Source organism: Chrysochloris asiatica, unplaced genomic scaffold, assembly GCF_000296735.1.
Source record: "Chrysochloris asiatica unplaced genomic scaffold, ChrAsi1.0 scaffold00004, whole genome shotgun sequence".
Classification (NCBI taxonomy): domain Eukaryota; kingdom Metazoa; phylum Chordata; class Mammalia; order Afrosoricida; family Chrysochloridae; genus Chrysochloris; species Chrysochloris asiatica.
Genome location: NW_006408522.1, coordinates 22,724,195 through 22,740,438, shown reverse-complemented (window position 1 = coordinate 22,740,438; position 16,244 = coordinate 22,724,195). Strand labels below are relative to the sequence as shown.

Genomic DNA, 16,244 nt, shown 5'->3' with positions numbered 1-16,244 from the left:
AGATAGCCGCTGACTTATGGCAACCCCAAATGCAACACCATTGGAGATAGCCGCTGACTTATGGCAACCCCAAATGCAACACCATTGGAGATAGCTGCTGACTTATGGCAACCCCAGATGCAACAGAGTTAAACACTGTCAGGTCTTGCACCATCCTGTCTTCCAGATATGTTGTATTTTTCTCTCTAAGTAGGATGTCCTCTGGCACGGAATACTCTTTCTACATTTATTATCTCTTAACAACAACACCAACAACAACCTGGTGATGATGCCTTTTTATATTTTAATAGCTGAGCTCCTGAACTAATTCTATAAGTCTAACAAAGGAACAAAAATTGAAATCTGTTGTCAAGATCCCTATAGTCCTAAATGTAAAGGTTCAGTTTAATTTTTGTTTTTGATAAATAAAATGTTACATGTTTCAAGTTAAGACTTAAAGATAGATATAATCAGAGAAGTATCACTTTGATTTTTATTCTTTCTACTCAGTTGTCCCTTATGTATTTGCTCTACAGATAACATTTTTATTAGTTTGTGATCATTTCCATTATAATTTTGAAACACCAAGCATATATACATTTACAGGCTTACATATAAGATAGCATATCGTATACCCTTTGTGGTTTTTTTCACAAGTGATAACATCCTACAGTGAAACCTGTGAGAGTTGGAAATCAATTGGCCTGCCTTGTTTTTCCAGATCTTGCAAGTTTTCTGCTTTTGAGAGGGTATAGTCTTACTACATTTTTAGCACTTGTTTTGGTGGAAAATACTGAATTTTCCTTCTCTGACTGGTTTCCACCTTACACAAGTTCTGGTTTTCACAGGTGTTATTATATAGATTATTCTGTGTTATGAGTTGGGCTGCTAACCTCAAGGTCAGCAGTTTGAAACTACCAGATGTTCTCTGGAGAAAGATGAGGCTTTCTGCTCCCATAAAGATTTATAACATTGGAAACCCTATACAGGGTTGCTATGAGTTGGAACCAACTCCAATGCACATAACCAACCAACCAACCAGCTTATTATACATGAATATTGCATAATATTCCATTGAATGGGTATAATACAGTTTTTTCAACCTGATACTGTTGTTGGTATGGTTGCTTTTTTATCTTTGACTATTACAAATAATATTGCAATGAATAACCTTGTACATGTATTACTTCATATTTATGAAGGCTTTACCTCAGAGTAATTTTTATTGAAATTCATAGACTTTGGGAAATATTTTATTATCAAATAGACATATCTGCAGGTATTAGACTAAAAAAATATTTTTTTGTTGAGAATAGGAGGGAGCTTCAAAAAGTTTATGGGAAAATTCCATTTTCCACATTTAAAAAAAAATCTTTTTGTATAAACAGCACAACAGACACCAGTTCAGCAGTTTCTGCATGTGCACTTCAGTGGCATTATTAGATTCTTTGAATTGTGCAGCCATTCTTACCCTCCTTTTCAGAGTTGTTTTCTCATTAACATAAATTTATAACTGTGCCCCAAGTTTTCTGTGTAATCTTTTGAGTTGCTCTTGTCAATTTAATCTTATCTAGATAGATCTTCAAAGAGTACACTACTCAAAGCAGATATTCTTTACTAGTTAAGTAAACTCTGTTTGACCTTAAGAAGACTTTAGGGGATATTTTTGGTTTAAGGTTTAAAACGTATCTTAGGGCAACAGTTTTAGGGATTCATCTAACATCTACGGCTTTAATAATTTGGATTCCATGATAATTTGAAATTCTTTTCATTTTCCCCCTTTAGTTCAAAATTTTTCTGTAGAATCTTTGATTAATATGTTCACATAAGGATGTAGAGTTCTGGTGTGGTGCTGGATAGCATTGGACTGCTAACTACAAAGTTTGTGGTTCAAGCCCACCAGCCCCTCCTTGGAAATCTTATACAGGGTCTCTATGAGCCAAAATGTACTCCATGGCACTTAACAACAACAGTAGCAAGGAGCCTTGATGGCGTAGTTGGTTACATGTTGAGCTGCTAACTGCAAGGTCAGCAGCTTGAGACTACCAGGTGCTCCTCGGGAGAAATTTGAGGGTTTCTGCTCCTGTAAAGAAACCCCATACAGGGTCACTATGATTCGGAACCGACTCCTTGACACACAGAATGATATTTGGGCACCATTCAGTTCTTCTAGTCTCATGACAAAGGAGACAGTTGTTTGTGAAGTGTGCCATCAAATTCTTAATGTGTGCTAATGAATTGGTTGTCTTTTCTTTAATGGTAACCTTAAACGCTTCTGCATGTCATCACTTTAATACTGTTGCTTCATCCATTCACCTGATATTCCTAAGATCAACTTTGATGCTCTGATGGAGAATGCTTTATATTTTTTAGTGAATATTGTTGGATAAATAAATTTCATATCCTTTGAGTCAGGCTTTGTATTGCATATTTTATTCTGTGAGATCGTATTCATCTTCAAGGTCCTAATAAACCTAGAACTAATAAACATTGCAGCCAGAATGTGAACCCAGGTTTCTCTTGGTCCAAACCTGTATACCTTATACCTTGGTCTAAGTCATATCAATTACAATCTTTAATCATACTTGTATTTTTATTCTTTGAGTCATAGAATAAATTTTTCTTTGGTTTTTGGTTGTCAAACAGGCATTTTTTGTAACCAAGTTAAGATTTTATTGAGATGGTGTTTGGATTAATTTGTTAATACTCTTGTGCCTTGGTATTGGTGATGTGGGTGGGGTGGTACCTTAGCTGAACAGGTGAGTTCTTAGTAGTCCAGTAAGACCTCATCTCTGCTTTAAGTGCTCTCTGGACTTTTCCTCATCTCTTGCTCAGGTTTTCTTTCTTCATGATTAGGGATTGCAATCTTTGTTCCTTTGACCTTCAGTAGAGATGATCATGCTGATACTTTTCAGTTGGCATTGAGAAGAGGAAATTTCTGTTATCACATCCCTTAATAGACACACACACTATGGATACTGGATAATGACTGCTACAGCTAGCAGTAGAATCCTTAACCAAAGGGCTACAAGAATTTAGAAGAATGATAAAGACAATGAAAGTCTGGGGATAAGACCATGAGGTGGTGAGACAGTACGGCATAGGGGTTGAAGACATGGACTGGGCTCAGATAATCAGATTCGCATTCTGACTCCACCTCAGAAGTACTGTGACCCTTGTTCAGCTATTGGGCCGCATTATTACAGTAGGAATAATAATAGTAGCTACTTCATAGAGTTTTTTTGAAGATTAAATGAGGTGATGCCTGTGAAGTACTTCACTCATAGTAACTGCCTAAAAAAACACTAGTTTTTGTCAATATTAGAGGTGACAGAAAATGACAGGTTCTAGATTCTGGGTACAGAAAGCCCCTAACATATGATGGGGTTCCCTTTTGAAGACTCCTCTGTAAGTCACGTCTAATATTAAGTTGGATACCTAATTTTTTGGTGTGGTAGTTTTATTTATTAGCGCCTTTTATTATTAATAGCTCTATGAATCCCATCTTCAAGTCTTTGAGGATTGGATAAGCATGATAGCATCAGCAAATTACACACTGCAACATTATATGGAATGCATATTACTAACAATAAAATGGAAAAGGAAAGACAGTTCTAAGTGGGATTCATCTTAACTTGAGTACAAGTCAGGGAGTACCTGTATATGATACTTGGCTGTAGTATTGATGTATTTCCTCAGTACTAAACTGTGCTACTGTATGTTTTCTTAGTATTGAAATAAAATGCTTGTTTAAGTCAATGAGTACATGCAGTATGATGCAGTAGTTTTTCCTCAAGAGTTGCATTCATTCAACAATAAGTCTTCAGTTTGAGAAAATAAGGTATTTTTGATGGCTTACTAAGTAGTTTCCATTGTATGGTGGTAGGTAGTTCACTCAATAAAAATAGTGAATCAATTCACTATTAACTATAAGAACTATTATAATTCTTATAGTTATAGTTAATAGTTTTTAAATAATTATATGTTTGACTTTAAGATAGAGAAGGTTTTGATGGATAGTAGGCATTTACACAGAAGTTGTAAGGCATGTGTTCCTAATGTCATTCACCAGGATTTAAGTTGATGCACACAGCTTCTTATCCATTTCAGACATTGTTGTTGTTGTTAAGTACCGTGGAGTTGGTTTCGACTCAAAGTGACCCTGTACAGGGTTTCCGAGGCTGTAAATCTTTATGGGAGCAGAAAGCCTCATCTTTCTTCCGCAAAACCACTGCCAACCTTGAGGTTAGCAGCACGATTCGTAACCACTACGCTACCAGAGCATATCATGTGCATAATTCTGAAAGATCCAGGGTAAAGAACACCTGAAATTTTCCTTGATGTTTTGGGCCTCATTTTTTGAAATTTGTTACTTGTACCCGATATCTTTGGTATTTAAACTCTGTGGTATTTAATTACTTTTATATAGCTTCTTGTGAAAAGTGTATTTTTAGAAGGGAGAAATAAAACTTTTACCATCAACTTTCATAGGTTATTTGGCTGTTTCTTTGTTTCTACATGAAAATCATGAACTGTTGCTTCTCCTTGTGAACACAGTTGTAAAGGTACTGTATTTTGTGTTGGTTAATATGAAATTTAAATAATTCCAGCATGCACTTATATTTATTTACAATCAGATTGAGTTAGGCAGTCATTTTGGAAGAAGGTGGGATTAGAAAGATCTTTTAGATTGGTTTCTATATGTGTAAAGTGATATTAATAGAATCCATCTTCTAGTGCTATTGTGAAGGTTGAATGAATGACTGTGTAATTGTTGCTGCTCTTGTTACTTACTGATGCTTCATTTCATCAAACAGTTAAAATGGTCTGACCCAGAAATCTAGGCTCATTGTAGGTGTGCTTTCTATCAGACATGTTGCCTGTTTTCTGGGATCTAGTCTAATGAACTATAGATACAAATGGAATCATTGAAACCTTTATATTTTAAAAGTTATTTTAAAGGACAATGGAGTATAATTGGGTAACTGAAATGTTCAGATAATAAAAACACAATTTGATCCACACTCACAATATTTTTTTCTGCTAAACTTCTCATCAAAATGAATAATGAGGTTTAGTTGAGTCATTGTACTTTAATGAGGTATAATCAATGGCAATCTTTTGATACATGTGTGTACCATACTACAGAATAGTGTATAATACAGTATAGTGTTTTCTGACTTTTAAGTCAGTGTACTATACTTACGAGTTTAATGTTTTTCCAAATTTTGGAAAGCCTATTTTAGATTTTATTATAATTCTTTGTAATTTATGTGCATATATAATACAAGCATTGACATATACTTATAAGTGTATGTCAGTGCTTACATTTTATTGCATATATTTTTGAATTACTTCCCTTTAAGCTTCCACTCATATTATTCCTGATTAACAAGAAAAAATTATAAATTTGCTTTGTTACTGGTTTATAAAAAGTTTTAAAGGCTATATAGTAAAGGAAACTAGTAGGTAAGTATCAGAACAAAAGTACAATTTCCTTTTGTGTCAGCTGCATTTTGGCTATGTTTGTTGACATTTCCTAAGACAAATGAAGCAATAGGGACAGTCTTATAAAATATGTAGGTAAACCTGAATGCACAAATTAATGATGTAGTTAGACTACTGCTAAGTATATAGGACCATTACGTGTTGGAGCGTACCCTGGTTTCAAATTGACACTGTTTTCTCTGCTTAATACTTCTGTCAGGACTTGCAGAGTACTAACTTGATAGAAGTGTGTATGGCCCTTACTGTCGTCAGCCAGATCTTCCCTCGGGAAATGATTCCTGCTGTTCTTCCACTCATAGAAGATAAACTGCAGCATTCTAAGTAAGTAAATGCTTTTGGAACATAGGCATCTGCATCATATATTGAAGTCCTGGTGTGGCACTGTGGGTTAATGCGCTGGACTGCAAAGTCAGTTTGAATTGCAAGGTGGGTGGTTCAAGCTTACCAGCTGCTCCTTGGAAACCCTATACAGGACTCAGCAGCACTTAACAACAACACCAGCCCCATCATATATTAAAGACAGACACTTAAACTTGAAAATGTATTACACTTAATGCTATAAGAATAGAGAATATATCCATGCCTCACTTACTGATAATAAATATGTTCCAAAGACTCATTCATTTTGTGAAAATCAGCTTTATGTAAAACTTTAGTGACCAAATACTCCGAGGGCTCTAGGAGTCCTGTCAGAGACTGCTCCATGAGGCTGCTCCCTGCACTGCAGCGGTCGGCAGCTTGCTCTCCCCATCTGACTTCCTTACTTTGGGCAGATTGGTTGGCTTGTGCCATTTCAAGCTATAGGGAGAGCTGATTGGGTCATGATTGCAGCTAGGGGGAGGCCCACCCAGCCCCGGTGGAGTTCTTGCTCTCCATAGAAACGCTGACCTACCTGGGACTGCTGCCCACTGTCCCCAGTACCCCCTAGTATGCAAACAGCATATCTGAGGGTCTTTGGCAAAGTGATCACCATGTCCTGTCTGTCTGCCCCTGAAGTCAGCAGCCTGTATTGGTCCCAGCTGGGAATCCTTAAGGCCATGAAACACAAGTTCAGGTTAATGGCCTGAGGCCCAATGTCAGGCCTTTTTTCTATTTTAACTTTATTCATATTCAAGACTGGAAAGATGGGATGGAAGGATCAAAGATGTGGGGCTCAGGAGGGAGACACGCTCTCACTTAAAACACGTGAGGCCTTACCTGGCTTTAAGGTGATTTAAGTAGGTTTTCCACTCTTGTTGTAAATGTGAAATGTTGAGAACAAGATAGTACATAAGTGAGGAATGGATATGTATTCTCTGACTGCCAGACTTAATGCAGAAAACTTTGGTAGGACCGTTATTTTTATGTGGATTTGGTACAATTTTGGGCAACTGTCTAAAGTTAAATTGAGAGACAGTGAGGCTTAGTATCAGGTATCCTTGACTTCCCTCCCAGTTCTACCACTAATGAGCAGAGGTCCTGTTTTTCCCTTGGCTATGTGGAGTTGGTTGAAACTCCCTAATTCATCTCACAGTTATTTTGAGGATAACATGAAATAATGGAAAACTTTTGGGAATGGTTCAAATTATATGAATGCAAAGCTTTGCTGTATTGGGAAGGAATTTCCTTTAATAGCCAAAACTGCAGTATTCAAATTCTATTTTATAGCAGATATATTCAAATACACTTTTTTTTAGTATTTTGCTAATCTTTTCTCATGAAATTCTTAATTCTAGCCTTCCTAGCTTGGCTTACTTTTTCACCATACTTAATTTTATTTTCTCACCATCTATGTAAAATTGTTTTCTTTTGGCCGAGCTCATAATTGTTAAATCTAGGAAAGATGTTAGTTTCCATTTTTATTCTTGTTACTGTAGTATTTTAGTTACAGGTATATTCTTACTAAAGATTTTTTTGGTTATTCATACCACATTTATTTAATTCATATGCTTCTTGAAGCTGTTCTATTTTAACACTTTTTATTGTGAATTGAGTGAAGGTTTACCGAGCAGATAATCAGTTTTACTTTTAACAAGTCTTATACATTGCTTCATTTCAGTGATTGCAGTCCGCTCCATGTGCCATCAGTTAGCAGTATATACCTTTATTCATTTTAATTCTTGTGTTCCTACCTGTGTTTCCTGCTATCTTCATCTTTCTTCTGTCATCTTCTCTCTTGTATATATTACTTGCCCCAGGGTCGCTATGGGTCAGAACTGACTTGACGGCACTTAACAACAACAACAACATCACCCATATTAGTGTCTGTCTACCCTCTGGCCTGTGGATAATTTTTCCTCCTCAGTCCCAGGCCCGCCCTTTGATAACCATCATAGAATGTTTATTTTATCAAGAAAATCTTTTTTTTTTTTTTTTTTACCACAGTGGTCTCATACGATATTTGTCCATTTTGTAGTTGACTAATATCTAACTCAGCATAATGTCCCATGATGTGAGGTGTTTTGCAGGTTCATTGTTATCCTTCAACATTGCATAGTATTCCATCGTGTATATGTAACAAAGTTTGTTTAACCATTCTTCTGTTTATGGGCATTTAGGTTATCTTCATCTTTTTGATGTATCTCTTATAGACCACAGATTGAAAGATCCTGTTTTATTATCCAGTCTACTATTCTGTATCTCTTGACTGGTGCATTTAACCATTTGAATTCAGTGTAATTATTAGTAAATATGAATTGGTTGCTGTCATTTTACTGTGTGTTTTGGAGATGCTGTTGGTTTCTTTGTTCTACATAATTTTCTGTAACTAGCTCATTTTGTTTGTGGGTTTGCTTTTCATTTTCATTTCTGTCATGTTAATATTTATTATCTTTCCGATTTTCCTCTTTTTTATTTTGATGTGAAGTTGGATTCATTTTCTTTGAGGTTACCCTGTAATTAATTTTTTCCTCTCTTTAAAACAGTTTTATCTTGAAATCTATTTGACTTCCTCACCATTTGGAAGTTTCTGTATTTACAGTGTTCCTTCTTTTTGGTTGAGTGGACATGTTATAAATAAAATTTCTATAATTCCCTATTTTCGGTCTTGTAGATTTATTTTACTTTAAATACTCTATCTAGATTGAGTTTTGGGTGCTGTTGTTGTGTAGCTAATCTCAGGTTGTTGTCTGCTATTGTTGGTTCTCAGTTCAAAGAACACCCTTTAACATTTTTTCTAATGTTGGTCTGGTTATTACAAATTCCTTTAACTTCTGTTTATCTGGAAATGTCATGTTTGAGGCACAGCTTTGCTGGGCATATGATTCTTCTTTTTTTAAGTTTTTATTGTGAATTATGTGATCGTTTACATGGGAGAACATTATCCTTACGGTCACCCTATTGTATTTAATTTCATTGCAACGATTATAACCCCCTGCATGCATCATCAAACAACCAAAGGGTGCACCCCGTATGCCTGCCCCCTGGTCATCAGCACACAGCCCCTCTCCCTCCCTGAGTCTAGAGTCCCTAGCCGCTCCGTCTCTCCATGTCATCGTTTCTGCCTCCATTTCTGGCATCACTGCTTCCCTGGATAGGGTCCCACACTTTAGTTTTCTCCCTTGATGGTTCCAGGGACTTCCGCTCCTGGACTGCAGAATCAACCACCCCCCTCTTTTTGTTACAAAACGTCTACCTTTACCTTTTCAACACTCACAGTCAGTCCTGATAGTCCCTATTGAACCACAAGAGTCTTATCCCCATCACCTTTCATCAGCCCCATCCAGGCAGGTTGGAAACCAGTCAGTGGAGAGTCTACCTTTTCCCATACCCTATGGAACTAGATTCCCTGTTTAAAGCTTGTAAGCCAGTCACTTCTTGCCTTTGTAGCCCCCCATTTTGGGTAGCCAATGTCTAAGTTGCCCATCCTTGTCGACCCTGTGTACCAAGGGGGTGGGACTGATTCTCACTGTAAAGATTTGTTCCTTCCTTTGCCCTACTGCATCCACAAGCATAGGTCAAGTTCATCAAATTGTAGTGGATTACTCTTTTTTTCCTCTTCTTTTCTTACTCTGGTCGAGTCCTGATCATCCAGCCATTGAAGCCAGGTCAAGTGGTACTGTCTGCAAGTGTGGGTGTTCTTGTGCCTCTCCCCTCATGTTATATCAGCTAGATGCTTCACACTCAGCTCTAGTCTTCTGGGGCCATGTCCCTTTCTCTGGACCCAGGAGTCCCCAGGTCTCGTCATACTGCTGGCCAACTAGGTCTCAATCCAGGTTAACAGGAGTCTATTGAATGTGGTTGGACTTAGCTCACAACTTCATTGCTGTTTTTCCCCCACTTCCCCTTATCGGTGACTGACATGGTTAGCAGCAAGACCATATGCTTGCTCATGTATTCCCCTTGAGTTTTAGTCTTGGAGACCTGACCACTTGCCTTGATGGCTCCTGGGAAAACAACTTGCTTGTTCTTGTAGTAGTCAATCAGACTGCTGTTATTGTTTTTGATTTTTCCTGCTGGTCTTTCTTTCAAGAAGTATCTACTGTTCTTCTAGCTGCTCCAGGCTGGTCTGCTTGTCCTTTCAAGTGGAAATTTCCCACCTCAGAAGATTCTGGATCGGGATCAGGATGCCACCTATGATCTTAAGCAATGCAAAGGCTCCACAGGAAGCCTCCTTCACTGGGCAAGTTCTAGCCCCAGTTTAGGTATTCCCATCAGTTATAGGCTGAAGATGGACTTAGAAGCTTTCTATGGTGATGTTCCTGGCTATTCCTTTCCCTTTCAAGTGTCTATTTTACAATAGTAGATAAGGGAAACCAAGATTCAAAAGACAGCCAAGCATCTTAATATTATTTCCCTGCTTTTATCCATTCAAACCATGCCTCAATCCTTGTATCCCAGAGCTCTGTTGTTCCAAGGTTGTGCTTACATTGCTATTTATCTCTGTCCTATTTAGCCCATGTAAACCTGCCTAACTGTTCTCCCATCTGCCTTGTTCTTCCTTTACCCTCCCCCTTCTACTGTATGCCCCCCACAGCACCCAAACTATCCTTTATCTATTCACTATCCTGTGTCTATTCCCTATCCTGTGCTCCACCTTCCCCTACCCCCCTTCACGCCACCCTATATACCCCAGTAACCAGGAAAGAATATTTTTCCCCCTTTTAGTGTGGGTACTTTTTCTTAATCTTTTACAGTAATAGTCCTGTGCGGTATTTCTCCTTTTATGACAGACTGATTTCACTCAGCATAATGTCCTCAAGGTTCATCCATGTAATGTGGTGGCTTGTAGCTTCCTTGTTATTCTTTAAGGTAGCATAATATTCCATTATGTGTATGTACCAAAGTTTGTTTATCCATTCTTCCACTGATGGGCACTTAGGCTGTCTCCATCTTTTTGCTATTGTGACTAGTGCTGCTATGAACATTGGTGTGCATATATCTGCTCGTGTTATGGCTCGTATTTCTTGTGGGTAGATACCAAGTGGAAAAATTTCTGGATCATAAGATACTTCTATTTACAACCTTCTGAGGAAGCGCCATATTGTTTTCCAGAGTGGTTGGATAATTTGCAATCCCACCAGCAATGTAGGAGGGTCCCAGTCTGTCCACATCCTCGCCAGCATTTATTGTCCTCCACTTTTTTTAACTTTGATGTAATTGCCCGTGTGAGATGATATCTCATTGTTGTTTTTATTTGCATCTCTCTGATGGCTAGTGATCGTGAACATTTCTTCATATGTTTGTTGGCTTCCCAGATCTCCTCCTTGGTGAAGTGTCTGTTCATGCCCTGTGCCCATTTTTTAATTAGGTTTTTTGTCCTTTTCTTGTAGAGGTGTTATATATGTTCTTACATATTTTGGAAATTAGTCCCTTGTCTGATGTGTCGTTGCAAAAGATTTTTCCCATTCTATGGGCTCCTTTTTTACTCTTTTGATGAAGTCTTTTGATGCACATAAGTTTTTAATGTTTAGTATGTCCCATTCATCCATTTTGCCTACTTTTGTTTGTGTAATTTTCAAAATGTTTGGTAGTCTATGTATGCCTTATATTAGAGCCATCACATTTGTCTGTGTATATGATTCTTGATCGTCAGTTTGTGTTTTTTTCAGAGTTTTGTATATGTCTTTCCATTATCCTCTTGCCTGCATGGTTTCTGCTGAAAATCAGAGCTTAGTCTTATTGTTTCTCCTTTGTTGATAGCTTTTTATTTTTCGTGAGCTTCTCAGGAAATCTCAGGAGTCTTTTATTGTCTTTGGTTTGTCTTATGAAATGTCTTGATGATTTTGTTTTGGGATCTAGTTGGTTTGGGATTCATTCAGCTTTTTGTATACATCTTGTCTTTCATGATTTTGGGAACTTTTGTTCTAACAATTCTTTGATAATATTCTCTGTGCTTTTTATTGTCTCTTCCTGTTCCGGAATTCCAATCACCCTATGTTATTCCTTTCCATGGTGTCCCACATAAATCACAGACTTTCTTTGATTTTTTTTTTCCCATTCTGTTTTCTGATTGTTCTTCTAGCATACTAGTATTGAGATTTGTCTTCAAGCTCACTAATTCATGTTTTCATGACTTCAAATGTACCCCTTTTCCCTTTCAATATATTGTCCATTTCTGAAGTCTTAATATTAATTTTCTAGATTTCTAATTATGGGCTTGATGTTGTTCTAAAATTTGCATTTTTTTTTTTTTTTCTATTTGTTCTTGTAGTGTTTCCCTGAATTCTTCTAAAAGTTTTTCTGTGTTCTCTTTGCTTTCTTCAGTCTTTCAGTGAATCCTTTGATGCCACCTAAATATCATTCTTTTTAATTCTTTTTCAATTAGTTCCATTACCTTTTCTTCCTCAGAAATGTTTTTTGGTTCTGTATATTGGTCATTAGGTTGAGCGTTTTTTTTTTTTTTATTATTATTTCTTTGTGTGAGTTAAAGTTGTCTGTTGTCTCTGGGGCGCAGCAGTATTGTCTTATTTGTATTTAATTGATGATTATATGTTGATGTGTTCTTAGGTTCTCACCTACTGTCTCCTTTGGGTGTAGAGAATGAAAGCATGTACTGTTTGCCATTCATGCACCTTAGTTTAGTGTGGCTTTGACTGGTGTTTGCTGCTTTCTAATATTGATCAGGTGATATAGGAGCTGGTATTTGCTCTTGCCCCATAGGTGGAACTTAAGAGAGCACTCTTGTGGCTGGGTGTATGACAATGGTTGCTGTCTTCTGTTGGATGGGAAAGAGGAGAAACACCCCCTCCTTTCTCCCCATCCCTCCTCTTGCCACATGCACACAAGAAAATAGTACATAATAAACAAGCAACTAATAATGAAAAGAGGAAGTAATAAAAGAGAAAAAAGAATCAGGCAGCAACCTGAACAAAAGAAATAATAGCTAAAATGAGAAAAGAAGGACAGGAAAATGAAACTATAGAAGAGAAAAGTAAAATTGAAACTAAAAGGAAGAAATAAAACATACTTAGAAAAACCAGGGAGGGGAAAATGAAAAGAGAGAGTGTAGTGTAGTAAAGAAAGATCAAAAGAGGGAAAAAAAATATGAGGGGACATGTGACATTGGAGAAAAAAAGGAGAAACAAAAGATAGAAAGGATAAAATTCAAGGGAATGGAGATGGTTTTATTCTGGATGAATAGGGCAGGATGGTTGGTTAGGAGGATTTTTGCTAGACTAATGCTGGTCTGCTGGCTCTTTGGGTTCTGTAGATCTGGACCTAGCCCACCTGAATCCAGGCACCGAAGTGGTGCAGCTGGCCTCACCTCATACTGTCATGGCTCACACCATGCACCTCCAACTCCTAGAAAGCAGGGTCTGTGCTGGGAGTGGATGAGGGTGGGCGCTGACCACTCCTGGTTACTAGGGGAGCATGGGGGAAATGAAGGGATTGCACCTTTCCCATTGCCTGTGTGAATCTGCTCTGCCAGAGGTGCTCACAAAAGTTCAAGGTGGTCGCTGGCCAGCTATTGACTTGTCAGTCTCTCTCTGATCTCTCGTGTCTTTGTTGTAGAGGGCCTGTGTATTGCGTTTGTCTAGTGTGCCATTTTTCCTAAAGTCCTAAGTCAGTATTCTTGATGTTCTATGAATGTATAATGTCTTCTAACAGCTTGTGTACTTTAGGAAGTTTTGAGCCATGAATCTTCTAGCTAAAATCATAGCTTTTACTCAGCATTATAGACTAATTTGATAGCTTTTTCATACTTTTTATTTTTTGTTTACATCAAATCTGTATTTAGAACAAAGGATGGGTATAGACAATTATCGGGGGGAAAAGTATTTGTTTTTCTTAGATAATTATAGGTTAATCTGATCATAGCCAGTAACATTTTAAATAATTTTTCCTTACCACAGCTCTTTTGTGATGTATTTACTGACCTCTTATATGAAATTCTTCAGAGTAGTTTTTTTCTGTCTCCTGTCTACTATAATTTCATCCTGACCTCTCCATCTTCTACCTGCAGTTCAGACTTTTTTGAAGCTCTTACTTTTGCACTTAGGGCTGTACCCAGCTTTGTGCTTCTAGAGTAAAGAGCTAAAGAATATGGGACAGAGCTACCGGTCGGCCAATAGCTACCACAGAGAGGATGTGAGACTTGGCATGGTCTCAACTTTTGAATCTTTGGTCATATATCAGCAAGCCAGAGCCAGAGCTGCTCTCCTAATGTGTAGTGTAGTACTGCCACTTTGGGCTAGGCCTAGAAATTCCTGAGCATGTTCAGAGTGTATACTGTTTTTTTCCTAACTTCATTTACTTATTATCCAATAGTGGCTAATATCCAGTGACAATAGTTTATATTTACCATTAGTACTAATACGAATGGAAAACCTATTGCTAAATCTGTTCCTGTTTTATTTGAAAAGAATTTTCCGTCAATGGGATAGTTTTTGTAGGGAGATTGGGAAGAATGGGTATTATTGTTGCTATTAAGCACTGTTGAGTCAATTCTAACTCACAGTGACCCTGTGTAAAGTTTCCAAGGAGCAACTGGTGAGCTTGAACCGCCGACCTTGTGGTTGAACCGACTTTGCAGTCCAGCATATTAACCCACAGTGTCACACCAGGACTCCATGATTGTAGATAGCAAATATATATTAAGGATCCCTAAAAGTAATACTAATGTAGCATATATTGTAAGTACTGCCAGAGTGACCTGCAAATAAGAGAGAAACAGAAATGGGTATAGAGTTCATTTCAACTCATAGTGACCCTGTAGGACAGAGTAGACTTTGCCCTGTCTGGTTTCCAAGGACATAATCTTCCAAGGAGATCCTGGTGTGGCGCTGTAGGACAAGCACTAGACTGCTTACCGCAAAGTGGGTGGTACAAACCCATCACCTGCTCCCTAGAAACCCTATAGAGGGTTGCTATGAATCCGAACTTACTCAAAGGCACTTAACAACAGCAACAGATAACAATCTTTACAGAAGCATGCTATCTCATTTTTCTCTTTCAGAGTGGCTGGTTGGTTTGAGCAACTTTACGGTTAGCAGCCCAACACACTTTGCCCACCATGCCACCATAGGTTGGCAACTCTTTTATTTTTCTAGATTTTTTATACAAGTGAAATAGGAAAATAGTGTGTATACTTACTTTTTCATTGTAATGAAGTTTTAAAAATAAGAGATGAGCAAGACAAGAAAAAGGAGTGCTAATGTAGTGGGGTATGAGTTGGGCTGGTAATCACAAGGCCAGCAGTTCGAATCTACCAGCCACTCCACAGGAGAAAGATGAGGCTTTGTGTTCCGGTGAAGATTTATGATCTCAGAAACCCATAGCAGGGCTGCTATGAGTGGGGACCAACACCACGGCACATAACTACCATCATCAGGCAAGAAAAAGAATAATGAAAAACCTAAACCCACTGTCATTGTGTTGAAATTGAATCATGATGATGCTTTAGGACAGAGTAGAACTGCCTTATAGGGTTCCAAAGGCTGTAAATCTTTACTGAAGCAGACCGTCACATCTTTCTCCTCCAGATGAACTGTTGGGTCTAAACTGCTGACCTTATGTCTAGCAGCCCAATGTTAGTCCACTGCATCACCAGAGCTTCTTAAGAAAGAAGTGATCTTGTAAGTGCTATTGAAGCAGTTCTGGCTCACAGCAGACCTACCTGTATAGGGTTTCCAAGGAGCGGCTGGTGAATTTGAACCACAGATCTTGTGATTCATACCAACCTTGCTGTCCAGGGCTTTATCCCATAGCGCCACACCAGGACTCCTAGGAGAGGATTAGGACTGTGTTTTTCTGTATGTATCTCCCTGCGCCTCCAAAGTATGGGGCTTTAGGTCATATTTGGTGGTACAATGGGTTAAGCACTAGGCTATGATTAGCCAAATTAATTGCTTAAACCCATAAGCTGCTCTAAGGAGAAAGGTGAGACATTGTGCTCCTATAAGTTTTGATAGTCTCGGAAACGCTACAAAGCAGTTCTAGTCTGTCCTGTAAGGTCGCTATGAGTCTGAATCTTTAGAATGAGAATGTTAGAGTTTCAGTGTTAATTGTTGTTATGTACTGTGGAGTCGGTTCCCACTCATAGTGACCCTGCACAGGGTTTCCAAGGCTGTAAATCTTTACAGGAGCAGAATGCCTCATCTTTCTCCCGCGGACCCACTAGTAGTTTCGAACTGCCGACCTTGAGGTTAGCAGCCCGATTCGTAACCACTACGTTACCAAAGCTCCTTCAATGTTAATAGGCTAATATTAACTGAAATTATCTATTACTGACTTGAACTTACTGTTACCTTTTTTTGCTTCCAATTTCTTGAGATAAAGCTTTCAAGAATGGTATTAGAAAAAATTAAAAACACTGAAAGTGTTTATTTTTTTCTGAT

General features: G+C 38.0%; 1 protein-coding gene across 1 annotated transcript in view; it reads left to right on the top strand.

Annotated features, from left to right (window-relative positions):
- AP4E1 (adaptor-related protein complex 4, epsilon 1 subunit) overlaps positions 1–16,244 on the top strand; it is a 94,334-nt gene that overhangs the window by 12,061 nt on the left and 66,029 nt on the right. The window contains exons 4-5 of the mRNA XM_006831651.1: positions 4,471–4,544; positions 5,687–5,808. Coding sequence (XP_006831714.1) covers positions 4,471–4,544; positions 5,687–5,808 — 196 coding nt within the window. The remainder of the gene's footprint in view (positions 1–4,470; positions 4,545–5,686; positions 5,809–16,244) is intronic.